Raw genomic sequence first — 20,438 nt, forward strand, 5'->3', positions numbered from 1 at the left:
TACAGTGGTCCCCAAAGATATGGACATTACTTAACTCAAACGTCTAACATGAACCATATTACTTGGTTTATGCTGTTCAGTACTTGTTCTCATATTTAAGAGAAATTGTACTATGATTTCCGTTTTTTAGGAGGCTTTTTAATACTTTGGGTATAAAAAAACATATATGTCATAGGGAAATAATCATGTTTAGGGCTTAGTCATAAATAAGACCCCTCACCTTATTCGCGGATATATTTAATGGAAATCAAACTTGAGATTGCTTTGCACAAACTTACTCTGTTGTACCAATTGAGGTAATGTTTTAGAAGAATTACAGATTTAATCCTAACATACGAAATGATACCATCTTGACCATATCAATTTTAGCACTACCTTATTCCAAATTTAAAAAGATTGTTTTGACTGTTATTTAGCTGCTATTTCAAACGTTCCAAACATCAATTAACAACTGCGTCTACTACATACAAGTTAATCACTGTATTTTTTGTGTAAAAATGTATAAAATATTTACTGTAAGAACTATCCTTTCCCATTCTATAAAACCAGAAAAACATAAACACTATAGCTGCTGCACTTGGTATTTACTACAATGAACGTATCATGTATCTCTCAACCTTTCAAGGTTCACAGACGCGAACCGGAAATTATCCGTCCGGCGAAGGCCACACCACATGAGGTGAAGGCATTATCAGACATAGATGACCAAGATGGTCTGAGATTTCATCTTCCTATAATCCATGTCTATCCACACAACTCCTCAATGGAAGGAGTAGACCCTGTTGAGTTAATCAGACATGCAATTTCTAAAACACTTGTATTTTACTATCCTTTTGCGGGTAGGCTTAGAGAAGTTGGTCCTACTCGCAAGCTTGTAGTGGAATGTTCCGGTGAAGGTGTATTGTTTATTGAAGCTGATGCTGATACTACTCTTCATCAATCTGCCAATTCACTTATCCCTCCATCTCCTTACTTGGAGGACTTCCTTTTTAATGTCCGTAGCTCTGATGGAGTGCTCAACTCCCCTTTGTTGCTTATTCAGGTATATACATGCTGAATTTTACAAATACTGGTCTATATTTTGTGAAATTTGAAGTTGAAGGATATGTGATGATTGAGTTTGTATACAGCAAAATCACAAACAATATTAACAGAATTATTTTGCAATTTACAAGTAGATCAGGGTGATATTCATGGTATCAATTACCCCCTAATGTTGACAACTAAGATTAATTTTACACGTAACATCTAAAATGATGCATTTTACTAATGATGTTGGCAACCGAAAGCACGTTGGCAAGTTATGTCAACTTCATACATCATTAAAAAAACACAGATCTGTTTTTGTATCAGGTACATATATATCAGTTGGATTTTTTTTTTATAATTTTATAATAGAATTGAAGATTAATATATTCTTAAACTTGACAAAATTTTTGGATTTTAAATTTTATTTATCCAACTCGTATATAACATATAGTATTTTACATTTTGTTTTGTTCATATGTATACAAATGTTTGTGATCTGTTACTAATAAAATGACATACATGTGGAGTGAAGATGACAAGATTCACCGTGAGAAAAGAGCTTGATGAATTATTCATTATTGAGGGATAAAATTGCTTTTGACAGCCAACATCAGGGTTAAAATTACACCATTTTAGACGTTAATAGTAAATTACTCATATATGTCAACGTTATAAGTATTTTTACATTTATCCCTTTATTTTTATCTCAAATACTGAATTGATACCTCAATTAGTTTAAATAAAATTCTAATTGAGGATAAATAAAGTACTAATTTAAGATGAAACAATATATAAAATGACAAATAAATGACATTAGTATTTTATGACTATCTTATTTTATTTTATTTTACAATTCATGTTGTTTTCACCTTAAAAAAATAAGTCATATACACATGTTAACTTAAGTCTTTTTATTACGTAAAAATATATTTAAACAATGAAATTATTCTTAGACTTTTACCAATAAAAGTGAGATCTTCATCTATGATCCTAAATGTTGGATCAAGAATTTTAAACTTAGAAATCTAATAGTATATTAGATATTATATAATATATACCAACTAATTTATAATCCATATAATTTTGAATCGAAATATAATTTTACTAAAATAAAAAACCTAATATTTTATAAAGTTTCCAATAATATTCATTAGATTAAATATTAATTATAATCCATATAATTTGGATAGAACATAATTTTCAAAAACATAACAGAAAATTTAAATTTATTAATTGACATTTACAACTAAAAATGTAGCTAGATGAATATATTTACCAAGTTATTAGTTTATTTTTAGTTAAGGAACAAAACAATATTTGTTTAAGTAAAAGGTAGTAGTTAGAGATAAAAAAAATGTCATTTAAAAGAGATAGAATAATAAGTTAATTAAAAAAAACTCCTAAAATTGGGTTTTCAAAATTAAAATATTGACATGGACTTTAATTATAGCCAAGTATTTATTTACTATCATTATTTCTTTAATTTTTTTTAAAGGAATTTTGTTGATATAGACTATAAAGTTAAAACTCTGAATTGAATTGAATACTATTGAACTAAACTTAACAATAATGATAATATTAGATTTTAAAAATAATAACAATTAAAACAAATAAGCTTATAATAATAATCGTTCTAATAATAATAGTAGTAGTAATAATAATAATAAAGTCTTTGATGACCCGCGAGGCTAAACCGGGTCATATTCATTTCGCAGGCCCAGCCCATACTTAGACCTATGGTCTAAGATCGGATGGGACCCGAATAAAGGAAGCGGGCGCAGCGAGTAACCGCCCCGAATGGGACCCGAATAAGCGGAAACGGGTGAAGCGAGTAACCGCCCCGAATTCCTAAACGGAGCATCAAGACTCCCACTCAGAACCACGTTCGTTGCCATGAAAGCCACGAAAGGGATATGGCCTAAAAAGGGGGAACCGCCCTCAGAACGTGGCCCACTAAGGAGTAACCGCCCTCGGCGGTTTCCTAAAAAACACCTATAAAAGGCCTTAAGAACGAGGGAAAAAGGTACGCTCACAATTTTCCCCGCAATACTATTGTCAAATTACCAACCTTCTTACAAAAACTGACTTGATCGTCGGAGAGTTTTCCCGGAGATCCTGTCTCCGGTTCTGTTTTGCAGGTAACTCTGGCAGAGAATATCAAATCGGATCCGGCAAGTTATCATTGGTGCGGTGAACGTGGACCTTTTTTACCAACATTTGGTTAAAGGTACGCGAAGAACATGTCAGAACCATCACGAACAACCAGCGTTACCACTAGATCAACCAGTATGAACTCCAGGGGACCACGGATTGCGAATTCGCAACCTGCAAGTACACAGCCTGTGGTGCCTAGCTCATAGGGTCCTTCGGGACAATTGAGTCCCTTATTGGAAGTCCAAGTGCAAACTGAGATGGAAATGTCCAATAGTGATTTCGTGCAGATGGCAGGACAAGTCTTGGCTTCGAAGATGAGCCAGGCGGCTGGAGATCGAATGATTAATTTACTAACTGCCCTCGCCGAACACAATACCGCCGTGGCGGCTGCTCCTCAAGAACATGTGGTTATCTCAACACAATCACCGACTATTCCTATCATATCGGCCCTCCCGCAGCCATCTCAGGCGCCAAATCAAGTGGGCCAGAGTAGTCGCACAAACCCACACAGCCACCCGAGCAACTACTCGCACCCAGATCTCATTACGACGATACATCTGACCTGGAAGCCATCCCAACCGTTGCCAGGAGTGCAAGGCACTCTTCCGCTACAGCAAGTGGAACCTTTTCCTCACAGACATTTGGAGTTGATGACTCCTAGGCGAGAGCACACATGGAACTTTGATCCTATAACGGGACAGCGGTTAGTCCCCCAACAGGCACACGTCTTAACACCGATGGGCGAGTGGATGCCACCCAGAATTCACCAGCAGCGGATGGAAGAAGTCCGGCGAATACCCGGTATTGACTTAGAAGATCAATTACGAAGCATGATGGAGCGAATGGGGTACTCGCCTAGGCCGAGAGCAGAGGTCCAGAGCGATTCACCTTTTTCCCCTTCGTTGCGGGAATTCATTCCAGATCACAGAATCAAAGCGCCCGCGATACCTAAATACTATGGGGATCCAAATTCTGATTCTAAGGCTCATGTCAGGAACTACAGAGAACTAATGGATGTTGCAAGAGCGAGTGAAAGCATCATTTGTAGGTTATTCTCGATAACTTTGGGCGGAGCCGCATCTGATTGGTTTCGATCTTTACCCGCAGAATCTATTCACAATTGGCATCAATATAGTCGGGATTTCTGTGCGAAATTTGTGGGCTGTAAAGCAGCGGATGTGACGGATAAGCAGCTAAAGGAGATCAAACAGAGGAACTATAATTCCCTAAGGGAATTTGTTATCGCATTCAACGATATTCTGGTGCGATTGCAAAACCCGGATATCGTGAGCATCCGCAACATCATGGCAGATGGAACCACAGATTGGAGTATGCGGGAGGAAATCATCCGCAACAAGCCGTGCACAGTGGCCGAACTCATGAAAATAGCAAAGGAATTCATGGAAGTGGATGATGTCAACAGGGAACATAGGGCTCAAACCCGGCGAGAAAGAGATGCCGCTAGATCCACTTCGGACAATCGGCGCCAGACCCAGTCCAAAAGTAATTTTGTTCGAAGAGGCGATCGCCCCTTTCAAAGTGGCGGATATCAGACACCATTAAACACGACTCGCCAGGAGGTGTTACTTTGGATCGAAAAGAGCCCCCTGAAGAAGGATGTGCGGTTCCCCGAGGTAAAAGGTCGAACCAGTTTGGGGCGACATCCTAACAAATATTGCAGGTTCCACAGATTGAACGGCCACGACACGAACGATTGCTATGAATTGAAGAAGGAGATTGAAAGGCTGATCGAAAGGGGCAAGCTGAATCAATTTGTACGAAAGGAGACTAGTGACGAGAAAGCAACGTTACCACATGAAGAAGAGGCAAGGCCCGAAAAGAAGCAGAAAAAAGGAGTGATAAACGTGATAGCCGGCGGGATTTATGAGCCTCCAACAAAAAGAGCTCGCCGTGAACAGCGAAAAAGCAACACTCATAGGGGGGATGCCCTCAATTACTCATTCGCGCGAATCACGGAGCCGCATGCGGATGCTTTGGTGATTACAATGGCTGTAGAAGGATGGGACGTCAAGCGGGTCCTTATTGATACTGGCAGTTCTTGTAATGTTATTACTCGGACAGCATTCAACAAGTTGGGAATTAATGACGAGCGAGTGGAACATACATTCATGGATGTAACAGGTTTTGGGGGTCAATCCTCTCAAACAAGTGGACAGGTGGTGTTGGAGGCAGAAATGGGCGATAAAAAGCTAAAATGGCGAGGTGATTTAGGATTCGCAATTGTTGATCTCCCATTGGCCTACAACATAATTCTGGGACGCCCATTCCTGTCAGAAACGGAGTCGCTCATCTCAATGAAGCATTTAACATTACATTTACCAACACACCAAGGGCGAGTCATAGTTGAAGGTGATCAACTTGTATCTCAACAGGCCTATACATTGTCACTTGAACCAAAGCCAGACGAGGAAGATAGGGTAGAGGAGAAGTTGCCAGCGGAAGCATTGGGAGAAACGGAACTATTCGCCATCTCAAGCGACAAAAATGTGCGAATAGCGACGGGCCTCCCCGAAGAAACGAAGAAAGCCATTGCCGAGGTGCTGGTCCAATATGAGTCGGCATTTGCCGCCCCAAATGAAATACTGAAAGGAATAAGTCCAGACGTAGCAACCCATCATTTGAATGTAGACAAAGGTGCAACCCCAGTGCGACAGAAAAAGAGAGGACATGCTCCTGAGCGGCAAAAGGCGATTGAAAAAGCAGTGGCGGATTTGCTAAAGTCAGATGCAATTCGAGAAGTCACCTATCCGGAGTGGTTAGCCAATGTGGTGCTAGTCAAAAAGCCAAATGGAACGTACAGAATGTGCGTCGACTTCAAAGATCTGAACAAGGCATGTCCGAAGGATATGTATCCGCTTCCTAACATTGATATATTGGTAGATGGAACTGCAGGATATGAAGCTTTATCATTCACCGACGTGAAATCCAGTTACCATCAGATACCCATGGAGAAGGCGGATGAAATCAAAACATCGTTCATAACTCACCAGGCGACTTATTGCTTCAAGGTGATGCCCTTTGGATTGAAAAATGCGGGAGCAACATACCAGAGGATGATGAACAAGATATTTTCAGACAAATCCGGCGAGAACTTCTCGATCTACGTTGATGACATGATCATCAAAAGCAAGAAAATGCAAGACCACCCGCAGGATATCAAAGAAATCCTGGAAGTGCTAATCAAATATGGCCTCAAATTGAACCCAGAGAAATGCACATTCGGAGCAAGAGCGGGAAAGTTCCTGGGTTTCATTGTTAGCGGCAAGGGAGTTGAGGCGAATCCCGAGAAGGTTAAAGCAGTAATGGAGATGAAAACGCCGAGGAGCATAAGAGAAGTACAGAGACTAAATGGGCGGTTGGTGGCATTAGGGCGATTCATATCATGCTTAGCTAGGAGATGTCTACCTTTCTACAATGCCATCAAAAAATCCAAGTCCTTTGAATGGACGCCGGATTGTCAAGAAGCATTCGAGGGGATAAAGCGATTACTGTGTTATCCGCCCTTAATGAGTAGGCCGGAGGATGGAGAAGATTTATTTCTCTACGTATCCGTCACCAACATGGCGATATGCACTGTGATGGTGCGAGAAGAAGAAGGGCAACAATATCCAGTGTACTACGTGAGCAAAGTCCTGAAGGATGCAGAACTCCGGTATTCGAAGTTGGACAAAATGGCCCTCGCAGTGATAACCACGGCGGCTAGATTGAAACCATACTTTCAGGCGCATACTATCATTGTGAGAACTGGCATCCCAATGCGAAAGGTATTACAGAAACCTGATGCATCCGACCGGTTGATGGAATGGTCAATTCGCCTGGGAGAATTCGATATTCGCTATGAAGGGAGACCAGCGCTAAAGAGCCAAGTACTCGCCGATTTCGTGAACGAATTCACCTGGGATGACGATGAATGTCCGAAGGCACAAAAAGAAGAGTGGAGCATGTACACAGATGGGGCATTATCTACAGATGGAGCTGGGCTGGGAGTCGTCATCAAGGGCCCGGAGGTTATTCGCCTGTGCTATGCAGCAAAATTAACTTTCAAAACTACCAATAATGCCGCAGAGTATGAAGCAATGATATGCGGATTGAAGTTGCTCAATGAACTCACCCCAGAAAGAGTGGTAATCTACAGCGATTCCAAACTCATGATAAACCAGATCACAAAAAATTATCTGGTGAAACAGGAGGAGCTAGTAAAATACCATCAGGTAGTCGGCAGATTGACACAAGAGTTAACGCACAAGGGAGTCGTTTGGGAGATGGTGCATGTTCCGCGAGGCCAAAATGCAAAGGCTGACGAATTGGCAAAAGCAGCGGCAAGTAGGGAACCATGGAGTCAAAAGGCATGCAATTTGGAAATAAAATCGGCACCAGCATTCGAGGTCGATCAGATTATGGTCATCGAAGAACTGGAAGACGATGAAGATTGGCGGATGCCCATTCGCCAATATCTGGAGCAGGGAGATTTACCGGTTGATAAGAGCTTAGCCAGAAAGCTAATTGGGCAGTCAGCTCGATACTCAATTCGGGATGGAACTTTGTATCGGAAATCGTACACATGTCCATGGTTGAAATGCATTAGTCGCAACGAAGGAGACTACGTGCTGCGAGAATTACATGAAGGAATTTGTGGCGCGCACGAAGCTTCGGCGGCGTTGGCAAGAAAGGTCAAACTGATGGGATACTACTGGCCCAAGGTGGTGGAAGATTCCCAGAAGATGGTTGCGGAATGTCACAATTGTCAAATACATGCGAATGAAAAGCATGTTCCCGGAGCCGAACAAATCGCTATAATGACGGCGTGGCCATTCGCAACATGGGAAATCGATATAGTGGGTCCATTCCCAGAAACGACAAAGAAAAGGAAGTACTTGATAGTCGCAGTTGACCACTTCAGCAAATGGGTAGAAGCGGAGGCAGTAACCGCACAAACACCTGAGCGAATGATCGAGTTCTTACGAGAGAACATTATCATGTGATTTGGAATCCCGCAAAAGCTTATAACCGATAATGGCACCCAGTTCAACTGTGCCAAGTTCAAAGCATACTGCGAAAGCATGGGGATCAAAAATCATTTTTCTTCCGTAAACCATCCCCAATCGAATGGTATGACGGAGGTTACCAACAGGGCCATGATTCAAGGCATCAAGAAGTGGCTAGGAGACAAAAAAACAGGTTGGGCGGATGAGATACCCCATATGTTGTGGGCATACAGAACCTCTGTAAAGGCAGCAACAGGCGAAACACCTTTCTTGCTAGTTTATGGAGCCGAAGCAGTCCTACTTGTTGAAATCAAGTCGCCCACAGATCGGATAATTTATTATTGCGACACACAAAATCCTATCAACATTAGAGATGCTTTGGATTCTGTGGAGGAACGAAGAGAAAAAGCTTACATGCGAATGGCAGTATACCGCAATAGAATCAAGAAATATCATGACAGAAGAGTGCGAAAAGTAATAATCAACGAGAACGACTTGGTCTTGAAAAAAGCGGATAAAATACAATCCAGAGATGGCAAAGGCAAGCTGGGCGTCAACTGGATCGGACCATACAAAGTATCCAAGAAGCTGGGACCAGCCACTTTTGAAATAGAAGAAATGAGCGGAAAGAAGCTCCCGCGCACCTAGAATCTAGAGAATCTACGCCTATATAAAAAGGCCGAGTAGTTCGAGGAAATGACGAGTACTCTTTTTCCTTTTATGAGTTTTTCCCATTGGGTTTTCTGATAAAAGGTTTTAATGAGGCTTTGATCCCACACAGTTGGTGTACCTATGTAATAAACCTTTTCTCTTTATCAATAAAGGTATTCAATTATTACATTTATTCAATATGTTACGCCCGAATGCGGATTGTTCTTAAAAACACATAAATGTGTTGCCTATTAAAGAAAGGCGGATGCATGGTTACGCATCACTCGCAAAACCCTTAGGGTTAAACTCAAAAAACACATAAATGTGTTGCCTATTAAAGAAAAGGCGGATGCATGATTACGCATCACTCGCAAAACCCTTAGGGTTAAACTCAAAAAACACATAAATGTGTTGCCTATTAAAGAAAGGCGGATGCATGATTACGCATCACTCGCAAAACCCTTAGGGTTAAACTCAAAAAACACATAAATGTGTTACCTATTAAAGAAAGGCGGATGCATGATTACGCATCACTCGCAAAACCCTTAGGGTTAAACTCAAAAAACACATAAATGTGTTGCCTATTAAAGAAAGGCGGATGCATGATTACGCATCACTCGCAAAACCTTATGATTAACCTTATGATTATATTATTTTCGAAAGAAAAATAACAGAGTAAGGCATAAAATTAAGCGAATAAACGAATACTCAAAAATTGCAAAAAGGGTTTGGCCACCCTAGCGAAAGCAAAAATTACTATGAAGAATTACAAGTATGAAGTCGGCAAAAGGCAAGGATCATACATGAAAATAAAGTGACAATAATCGCACGTATAGGCAAAGCGGCAAGTGAAAGAAAATTAATATATACGGGCAGTTTGTTACATACAAAAAGTCCAAATATAAATTAAACTATGCTACAACTTCCTCTCCTTCACCCCTATTGCTTTCCTCGCCTCCAACGACTCCCTCATCTCCTCCAGTGGGCGGATCTACTTCAAGCGAATCCTCAACCCTCGAATCAATAACTGCTTCAGAGGGCGGTACCTCTTGCTCAGGCTGAGAGATGTCATGCGGTGCCCCTTCTTCCGCATTCTGGGTAGGGATCTCGCCGATAATTGGAGATTCCTGAAAACTCTTCCAATCTAAGAGGAGTACCTCATCCATATCAGCATCCTCGGCTTCCAGCTTGTCCCACTTCTCAGTTAAATCCTTTTCAGGGATGGGAACCTTAGGGCGGTTAAGTACGAGACCCTGATGTCCATGCTCATAAGCGGCATGAATCCGCTCCCCATACCAGTAGATGCGGGCACCGTCTTCAGCCAGAATTTCCTCAGCCCTCTTCTTTTGTGTCTCCTTGGAATCAGCTAGATCATCGAGGGCCTTTCGCAGCTCATCGGACTTAGCCTGAAGAGATTTAAGAGCCTCCTCCTTCTCGCTCACAGCCTTCTGAAGGGCGCCTTCTAGGACCTTCACCTTCCCTTGGACATCATCATAAAGCGACTTCTGAGTCGCCAATTCAGTACCAAGACCTTCCAACTCCTTGGCTCGCTTGGCATCCCTTCGGAGAATGCCCTCAGCGAAATTGATAATCTGCATATAAGACGGCCCACGAATAAAAAAGGGCGAATAGAAATAGGCGGTTACAATGGACGCAAGATCCTTGAAAGAGAATGGCAAGCAACAATATACCTCTACAGAATGCTTCTCGATCCCCTCCACAGCAGTAGGGAGCGGTACTTGTTCGCGCACACGGGAAGCAGAGGGAAGCCGCCCGAGGACATTGCATATGGAAGAGACAATGTCCTTGCAAGAAAAACTCACGGCCATGCCAAAGGTCCTAGTCCACCATCCACTGATGTCGGGAATTGGCTGCAAAGGCGTAAAGAAAAATATCAAGAGAACAGCAGATAGCTCATGAGGAAAAAAGTAGCAATATAGAAAGAGGGAATAGATCAGGATACCTCATGAATTGGGGTACTGCTCTTTCCTTTGGATGAGGCGGATACGGGTGTACCGCCAACAGTAAGGGACACGGAGGTGTTCTTCTTCTTGGGACGAGAAGACTCTGTATCCGCACTTATCTTCCGCTTCCTCGTCAAAGGAAGATCCTCGGAGGCAGAAGCGGGACCTTGTGAAACGGAGGCCCTTACAGGAGAAGCCGCCTCAATGGAAGGAATCGTTCCTCCAGAAGAATCCGCCCCTACAACGGAGGCGGTTCCCGCCATCCGCTTCTTCCTTCTCGCTAGGGCTTTAGCCTCCCGATCTGCAGCGATTTGAGATAAAGGATCACCCCTGCAAAGGGTTAAAAGAAATCATCAACTTGGAAATAAAAAGTACCTTGTACAAAAACGCGATAAGGGATATAGACCACGCGATCCCCCTCGCGGTAGGCAATCGCTACTCGGCTCCTTAGCATATGGAAGGCCTGATCATATGTCCATACAAAAGGAGGGGTACTCTTCAGGAACTTGATGACGGTGGATTCTTCCTCGCTGGGATAACCGAAGTTCAAACTCTTCACATTGGGCCGGCCCCAATGGCGAAGGAAGTTCGGATTTCCCTCATTAAACTTGATAAAAAAGTAAGAGCGATCCTACTCGCGGATCTTGTTCAGTTTCTCTCCAAAACCATAGTATCCGCTCTGGCGGATGAAAGTGAAATACCCCGCCGAACTCTTGAAATGATGAAGCTTGGAGAAAATTTTAAGCGAGAAAGGAACCTCCAAACAATCCGCCAGAAATTTATCCAGGGTCAAGTCGGCCCATCCATTTGGATGTAACTGCCCGGGTGCGATTCCGTAACCGCCGAGGATGGAAGCAATCTCATCCGCCAGCGGATAAGTGAAGCCGCAGATAATCTGGGCGACGAAAATGGTGAAATACCCCTTTGGGTAATCGCCCGGTCCTCTATCCTCCCCGGGAATGATGGTCTCGAGACCTTGGAGACAAGGATATTGCACCCGCAAATCCTCAATGGTCTCGCGACAAACTAGGCTTCCCGACCTGTCCCTCTTTGGTAACAAACGGGGGGTTGGGACAGGTGGCGGAATCAACTTCTTAGGGTCAAAACCTAGACCCTCGTCGGTTATATTCACCAGGTGGAGGAAGTCAGAGAGGTGGGAATCAGACCCATGAGAACTGGTTGAAACTTCATCAACCATCTCATCAACTTCATGAGAAACCTCGCGGACGTAGCTCTCATCGAACGGTGCGAAGTCAAGGTCGGGGTTCGACATGTTGAGGAAAAGAAATAAACAGAAGTAAAAAGCCGAACGAGGTACAAATTATGAAGAGGAAAACTTACATGGGAAAGACAACACAGAGAAATGACGGAAATAAGAGGTCAACGCCGGAAAAGATGACGCCGGAAAAGAAATAACGAAAGAGGAAAAATTCACAAGTTTTTGAATTTTGAATAGACAAGCAAAAACGAAGCGTCCCCTATGAACAGACCCTAAAGGGCTCTTGTATCAAACTAAAGGGGAGGCATGTGATGACCCGCGAGGCTAAACCGGGTCATATTCATTTCGCAGGCCCAGCCCATACTTAGACCTATGGTCTAAGATCGGATGGGACCCGAATAAAGGAAGCGGGCGCAGCGAGTAACCGCCCCGAATGGGACCCGAATAAGCGGAAACGGGTGAAGCGAGTAACCGCCCCGAATTCCTAAACGGAGCATCAAGACTCCCACTCAGAACCACGTTCGTTGCCATGAAAGCCACGAAAGGGACATGGCCTAAAAAGGGGGAACCGCCCTCAGAACGTGGCCCACTAAGGAGTAACCGCCCTCGGCGGTTACCTAAAAAACACCTATAAAAGGCCTTAAGAACGAGGGAAAAAGGTACGCTCACAATTTTCCCCGCAATACTATTGTCAAATTACCAACCTTCTTACAAAAACTGACTTGATCGTCGGAGAGTTTTCCCGGAGATCCTGTCTCCGGTTCTGTTTTGCAGGTAACTCTGGCAGAGAATATCAAATCGGATCCGGCAAGTTATCAGTCTTTAATCCAACAAACACAACCAACTCAAAAAATCCATAAAATTTTGATGTATTGTTCTTTCTATATAAATATTTGACAAATTAATCTAAAATTTTAGAAATATAGTCAGTTTTAATAACAAAATTTCATAAAATTGAATGTAACTAAATAAATATTATTAAATCTAAAACTAAATTAACACTTGAACTATATGATAAATAAATAAATAGTTGAAATTTAAGGTATGGTTACATGCCCACCCTTCAAAAATAATAGGTGAAATAATAGATGAAGTCGAAAAAGATGATTAAAAAAATTAAAATGTAATTGAGATAGTTAATTTTGTAGAGCATTGTAACATACACATATTGATATAATACTTATTTACTTCTTGCAAAATTTGCAAACAAATTGCAACCAATAATTATAATTATAATAAATAATGAAAAATTATATATATATAATGAAAATTTTTATACATAAATAATTATAATTATAATAAATAATGATAAATTATGTATATATAATGATAAATTTTATATTATATATAAATAATTATAATTATAATAAATAATGATAAACTATATATATAATAAATTATAAATTGTGTATAAATAATGATGAATTATAAATAATATATATAATTATATAAAAATAATTATAATTATAATAAATAATGATGAATTATAATAAATAACGATAAATTACTGAATGAACTGAATGCTACTAAACTGAACTGAACTGAACTAAATGTTACTGAACTGAACTGCTTAAACTGAACTGAACTGAACTGAACTGAAATTACTGATACTGAAATTAAGTAAAAAATAACAGGGGCCTAAGTAATGTAAAAATTAAAGGACTTTTATATTGAGAAATGAAGTTTAGAGACTATAATGTAACTAGCAATATTATGATTAAGAGGTAATTAATTAAATTTCAATAAATGGTAAGATGGTATGCATTTTATATGATTCAAGCCTAGAGGGCATTTACATTGAATAATTAAAGATATTAATTATTTGCCTTTAACTAATCTGTTAGTTTAAAATGGCTCCTTAACAGGTAACACGTCTTAAATGTGGAGGTTTTGTTTTCACTATAAGTTTCAACCACACAATGTGCGATGGGCCTGGGTTAGTCCAATTCATGACTGCAGTGGGAGAAATTGCAAGAGGGAAACAAGTTCCCTCTATTGTACCTGTATGGGAAAGACATGTTCTCAGTGCTAGAAATCCACCAAATCCAACATGTTCTCACCCAGAATATGAAAACAATCCAACAATTCCACTTCCACTTAAGGATTTAGTCCAACGAGCTTTCTTTTTTGAATCCAAACAACTTTCTATAATAAAAAAATTCATTCCTCCACACATGCTTCCTTCTTCTACTTTTGAAATATTAACTTCATGTATGTGGAAATGCCGTACCATTTCACTTCAACCAAACCCAACCCAGATTATGAGAATGATATGTCTTGTGAATGTTCGTAAACGATTCAACCCTGCTTTATTACCAGAAGGCTATTACGGGAATGGTTTTTTACTTTCCACGGTTACATCGACCGCTGAAGATCTGGTTCAGAATCCATTAGACTACACATTGGGGTTAATAAAAAAGGCTAAAAATAATGTAAGTGAAGAATATGTACAATCTGCCATTGATACTCTAGTGAGTAAAGGAAGGCCTTTGTTTCATGTGGAAGGGACCTACATAATGTCTGATAATATGAGATTAGGATATAGAGAAATCGATTTTGGATGGGGAAATGCTATTTACGGTGGTCCTGCTAGAGTTATTCCAACTATGGGAAGCTATTTGGTTCCCTATCAAAACACTAATGGAGAAAATGGAATTCTAGTGCCTCTTTCTTTGCCCATCCAAGCCATGGATAGATTCACTAAGGAGTTGAAGAATCTATTGAAAGACAACTCCCCAAAATGCTACGTTTGATGCGCCTGCTGTGTCGATCAACTTATATATCATATTCTGGATTGGAGAGGTATATATCTTCAGTCTAGAACCAAAAAAAACTCTTAGTTATGAGAATTCAACTCTTATAGGGCTTTATGGTGAAACTCTTAGCCTGTTGGTTGAGAGCTTACCTATGATCCTAGAGGTCATGGGTTCGAATCACATTGGTAGGGTGGGTTCAGAGTTTTTCTTTGTTTTTAATGTAATTTTCCTTTGCTATTAAATAGTTAAATATATATATCATTTAAAATAAATATATTATATATAAGAATTGTAATTTCATCAATAAAGTTTGTCTTAAAATGAATGATTTGAACTGTAGAAATCATTTTGTGTTGATATGTATGCATAATTGCAAATAATCAAATATGTGTTTCTCATGTAATATTTCATATTTAAAAGTGGCTAGTTATTCGATTAATAAAAAGGAATTTGAAAAAACATTGTAATACATAGAAGATATTTTAGATATATAGCATGATCAAAATTTATTTATCATACTATATTGTAGAAATGTCTTATTTTTTTATTAGAATTTTTTTAAAATTTGAGTAAAGGCAGGAAGCTAGAAGTATTGGAGGAGGGACATCCTAAATAAGTTGGCACCCTCCATACACCGAACGAAACTAGGTACCGAATCTTATTAAAAACAAGAAAAAATAGAAGAGAGAAAAACCAAAAAACCAAAACAATGAAGAGAAATAAACTAGCTAAATCTAAGTTGTTCCAAGCTATATAAATCATAAAAAATAAAGGAATTATAAAAGGTAGGTGCATAGCTCAACCAAATAATAGGCTCAGCAGTAACACCAAATTTAGCATTTGAAATGCTTGTCCTTTTGAGGATCATAGTTTTCAGCCCCAATTTGTAGCTTAATTTTCTCAGTGAAATTACGCTTCTCTTTCGAAGCATTTCCTGATTCGGCCTCGACAAGAGCCCTTGCCTCATCCAACTCGTTTTCCTGTGCTACTACATGAGCCTCGGTAGCAGCTGCTTCAAAAGTAGATAACATCTCATCCTCATCCAACAAAATCGTAGAGGTAGGCTCCACATGAGCCTCACTAGAGTTAATGGGACCAAAACAGGAAATAAGGACGGTTGTGAAAGGCTCGACATCATTCCCAACAACACCAACAGTTGGAGTTAGAACTATAAAATAAAGCAAAGTATTAAAACCTTTATCTAAAAGATAACCGAAGGTAAAAAAACTACCAAAACTCACCAAAAGGAGAAGTTTCAACAGCCATCCCCGTGCGGCTAGCCAAGCCCGAAGTAAAGGGTAAAGACGTTAGACCACTAGGTAAAGAATTAGAAGAATCATGAGCTGCCTCAGTCTCCTCCTCGGTAGCCTTTTTCACAGCTAATTGGTGAGCTAGCAATTTTTTCCACACATTACTCATGTTAGAACATGCACACACAGGAATCAAAAGTCAAACAACTATAAAAGGAAGTGCTCACTCCGAACCTGCAAAAATACGAGTAATGGGGCTGTCCCCTCTAGATGGGTCTGTTCTCTGCCATGTGACTCAACATTTATTCCCGAGTAAAAGAAAAACGCAGACTGGTTAGACATCCATGCATGTTTTGTTCATCATTAGTAAGATGAGCCAAGTCACGAAAGCTATCTTTTTTCATCACGATCAAGTTCCAAGAGCTTCGAAAAGCAAAGCCAATGGGGATAAAGAGAGGTTTTAGAAATTTCACCTCTTTCATCCCCAAGAAGACATATCTAGAACTAGTGAGGCTTAACTTTTTCTTGCTTGAGGGTTTATCCCTAACAAAAGGTGGCACATTCGTGGGAAGTTTGGAAATCTATAAGGAATCATCAGTATCCCTTAGGGAAGGAATCCAGATATGTCAAAACTAGGGGACTGTTAGCACAAAACCCAGGTCTTCGCACACTTCAACCAAACCTAGAAGGTCCAGCCAGGCGTTTGGAGAGAGTTGTACAAGACATATCTCAAGCTGCCTCAAAATGTCCAAAATACTATCAAAGAATAAGAGATGAACCTCATTCTCCAAGAAAATCTCATAAAAACCTAAATGGCCTTCACACGCCTTCCTTATCACATGGTCAGAGGTTGCAACCCTAAATTCTAGGTATCTAGACACCAGCGTGGTCAAAGAAAGATCATAAAAAATTGAAGGTTGTTCATGATTTCTCAAGTGGGGAGTTCTAGGTTTCTTACCCTCTTCAACTTCTTCATTTTTCTTCCTTCTATGTTTGCTCCCCTTACGAGTCTGAGTCTTTTTTCCTTTCCCACCAGATGAACTCGCTCGAAGCATTATACAAAAGGAAGAAATAGACAAAGTGAAAATAAAACAACTTACTTAGTTAAAGGAATCAACAAAACTTTTGAAGATAAAAGGGCAATATGAAACTGAGAAGGCCAAAATCGAACTCCAAAAAACAGAGAAAAATGAAGAAAGTGAAGAAGAAAAAAGACAAATAGAACTTATAAAACAGAAGAGGAAAACAAAGAGTTTCTAAGTAAGAGAAAAGACTCTCATCATTAAAACGTTTCCCCATAAATGAGCCGCAAAACACAAGATTCTAGATCAAGTGAGGAGTAGACACGTAAATTGGAGCGCAGGCTTAAGCCAGGTGAAATCATTACGGCGTAACAGGCACAATTCGAAAGGGATAATTGTAAAAAGAGGCCCTCTTTTGAATATCTTTTACAAAATAAATCCTAAAATAATGTCGAAAGTCAAGAGGGGGACATCTGATATCATGGAAAATGACATCATGTGAATGGTGTCATCTCCACCATCTTGAAGGCTAACATGCACGTGGGGAGGAGCTTGCACAAAAGTAATGATGAGAGCTTCAACCTCCTTAAATGCAGGAACCTTCTAGAATCCCACGTGATAAAGGATTCCTGATAGGACTTGGATTCCTTGAGGGATACGGAATCCTAAGCTCACAAGTATTCCTAAAGTGGTGAAACGCTTAACCTAAAAAAACCTATAAATAAACAAGTATTGACATAAGATTCGGTACGTTAACTACTATCTCATAACTAGTGCATACCCTTCAATCTAGTCCAAATCATAAACTAACACAGGCATCAGAGCCGGTTTGCCAAACTTCGGCCCTGTCTGACCTATACTACTATTTTATAGGTCATCAACGACGTTGGATCACCAAGGTGACTTGGACACGTAAGCAAAACCAGGTAACCAGTTATCATTTACCAATTCTTGTTGTTTCAAGTTTAGAAGTAATAGTTAGTAATATGCTAACTTATTTGAGGATAAATGTTCTTATTTCAATTCTTGTGATTTGAAGCAGTATGTTGAGTTAGTAAATTGATCAATTCATAGGATGCAATGCAATTCTAGTGAGGGTATAATGTCTTAAACTCTTTGTCCTTTCTAAGTGTAATTCAATTTTATAATAAAGCTCTATTTGACAAACATGAGTTAACTAATGTAGTTAGAATTCTCACTTTATAAAGAAATTGTATTGTTTTGCAGGTTTAGCGTGGATGGTTTTGTAAAGAAATGGTTCGGGCAGAAAAATAGGTAGAAGTGGTTCGGGAAGAAACGAACCATCAAGAGACTAAGACATATATTTTTTTATACTTTTGGAAATATTTCTTTTGTATCTGATGCCTTTATTGGGTTTATATGTATAAGAAATATTCCTATTATAACTTATGCTCTTTTTGGATAAATTTCATCAATGCTGTACAACCTTTGCCTAATTTTACGGTGTACAACTTTTAATTTGTCTCACTAATATGTACGAACGTATAGATGACCTCCACTTTGGTGTATAGTAGGTAAAAATTACGCAACGTTAACACACCACATCAGCAGTTTGACCAATTAAAAGTCAAAATTTGACCACCTAATATAAAATTACTTCTATACCCTCTTCTTCCTCCTTCCCCATTCCTCCTTTCCCTTTCTCTCTCTAACTCATCTCTCTACCTTATTTCTCTCTACCAAAAAATAGAAATAATTGAGAAGAAAGGGAAATGGTCATTTTTACGTGCTATACACCTTTGGTGAAATTTATGCAAGTTTCTTTTATATGTATATGAAAAAAAATTATTCTATCTGCTATTTGGGTTTATTATTATATTGTGAGTTTTATTATATGCATGTCCTAAATCTGTCTGTCATATAATATGTAGATCCTCGGTTTGTCTGTTATTTAGTATTTACCTCAGGGGTCGAGGGCGTCGGTTGTAAGTAGACCTCGGCATGGGTCGGGCTGAGCCGAGCTCGAGCCGGACCTGTCGGGCTTTTGATAAAACCTGATAAGCCCAAGCTCAGTCCAAGCCCACACTAATTAGAGTCGGACTCGGGCTCAGGCGGGTTCGGGCCTAAAAAAGGAATCCCATGTCCACCCGCCCAAACCTATATCTATATTAAAAAAAAATTCAATTAAAATAAAATACTAACTTTTTTTAATAAAAAATAAAAAATATAATAATTAATATGAGACATTTAAATAAATATTAAATTTATAAATGTATATATAGATAACGGGCCGGGCCGGGTCTAACACTAATTTTATGTGCCCAGACTTGGCTAAATGGGCCTGGGCTCGGGCCGGGCCTAACACTAATTTTATGTGTCCAGACTCGGCTAAATGGGTCTGGGCTCGGGCCGGGCGGGCAGGCTCATCGGCCCATGGCGAGGTCTAGTTGTAAGTGATAAACTGACACCAATGATAAAGACATTGGCGTCGGTTGTATCAAACAACCAACCCCAATGACATCTTTAGGGTCGAGTGCTTGTGATAACCGATGCCAATGTATTGTAATTGGGGTCGGTTGTTTGCTAACAACTGACCCCAATGACACCCTTTACCGTCGGTCATTCGAACAACTAACGCCAATACCGATTAACTTATCGATAACAAAAATGACATTGGGTTGGTTGTTTTCTAACAATCGACTCTAATAACACCCTTTAATGCCGGTTGTAACTGACGCTAAAGACTTTGTTATTGGTATTCATTTTTCAACTGACGTCAAGCTTTAGCGTCGCCAAGTATTGGTGTGGGTCATGGAATGTAGCTAATTATGAAAAACAACCATAGCTAAAGCCCGTTTTTGTACTGGTGAAATGAATCTACACATATTTAATTGAAGACCAGATTGTCGAATTAAAAATTGAAGCTTTTAGAACCCATGAGCGTCGGCTTGTGTTTATGAGGAAATAGATGACCCATCGGTCCAGTCAACGGAAAACACTAGTTAGATGGATTCACTCTTTGGGTGTAGCTATGAATACCACATTTTATATTAAAGGGTTCAATCCTCTAGGACATCTTGTCATTTTAGGGTGACAAAGTAATGTAGGTGGGATAGGCCCATATTGGGACGTTCCGAAACTATAATTGGATGAGCATATACACATGTGGACGAATGTCTAGAAAGGACTCCTTCCCTAAATAGGATTTCTTGGGCATGCAGATAATGCCTCACTAATAAGGAAAGCTAACTCTCTTGGTTCCTTTTCCTAATCAAATGCATGGTCAGTTTTCTCCTAATTAGATTAGGAGTCATCACTCTTATATAAATAGGTCTCTAGACGGAGCCTACATCGACATGGCTTTCACCCGTGGAAGTTCCATCATGACATTGTGGTACTCCTTCGACTCGAAGTCCAATCGAGAAA

General features: G+C 39.8%; 1 protein-coding gene across 1 annotated transcript; it reads left to right on the forward strand.

Moving 5' to 3' along the window:
- Window positions 1-592: 592 nt before the first annotated feature.
- On the forward strand, window positions 593-14,776 carry LOC136207338 (benzyl alcohol O-benzoyltransferase-like). The gene is made up of 2 exons (XM_065998608.1): window positions 593-1,042; window positions 13,889-14,776. Exons 1-2 carry the CDS (start codon window positions 593-595, stop codon window positions 14,774-14,776), a joined length of 1,338 nt encoding a protein of 445 aa, XP_065854680.1.
- Window positions 14,777-20,438: the final 5,662 nt, after the last annotated feature.

The sequence above is a fragment of the Euphorbia lathyris genome, chromosome 9 (assembly GCF_963576675.1).
Source record: "Euphorbia lathyris chromosome 9, ddEupLath1.1, whole genome shotgun sequence".
In the NCBI taxonomy this organism is placed as follows: domain Eukaryota; kingdom Viridiplantae; phylum Streptophyta; class Magnoliopsida; order Malpighiales; family Euphorbiaceae; genus Euphorbia; species Euphorbia lathyris.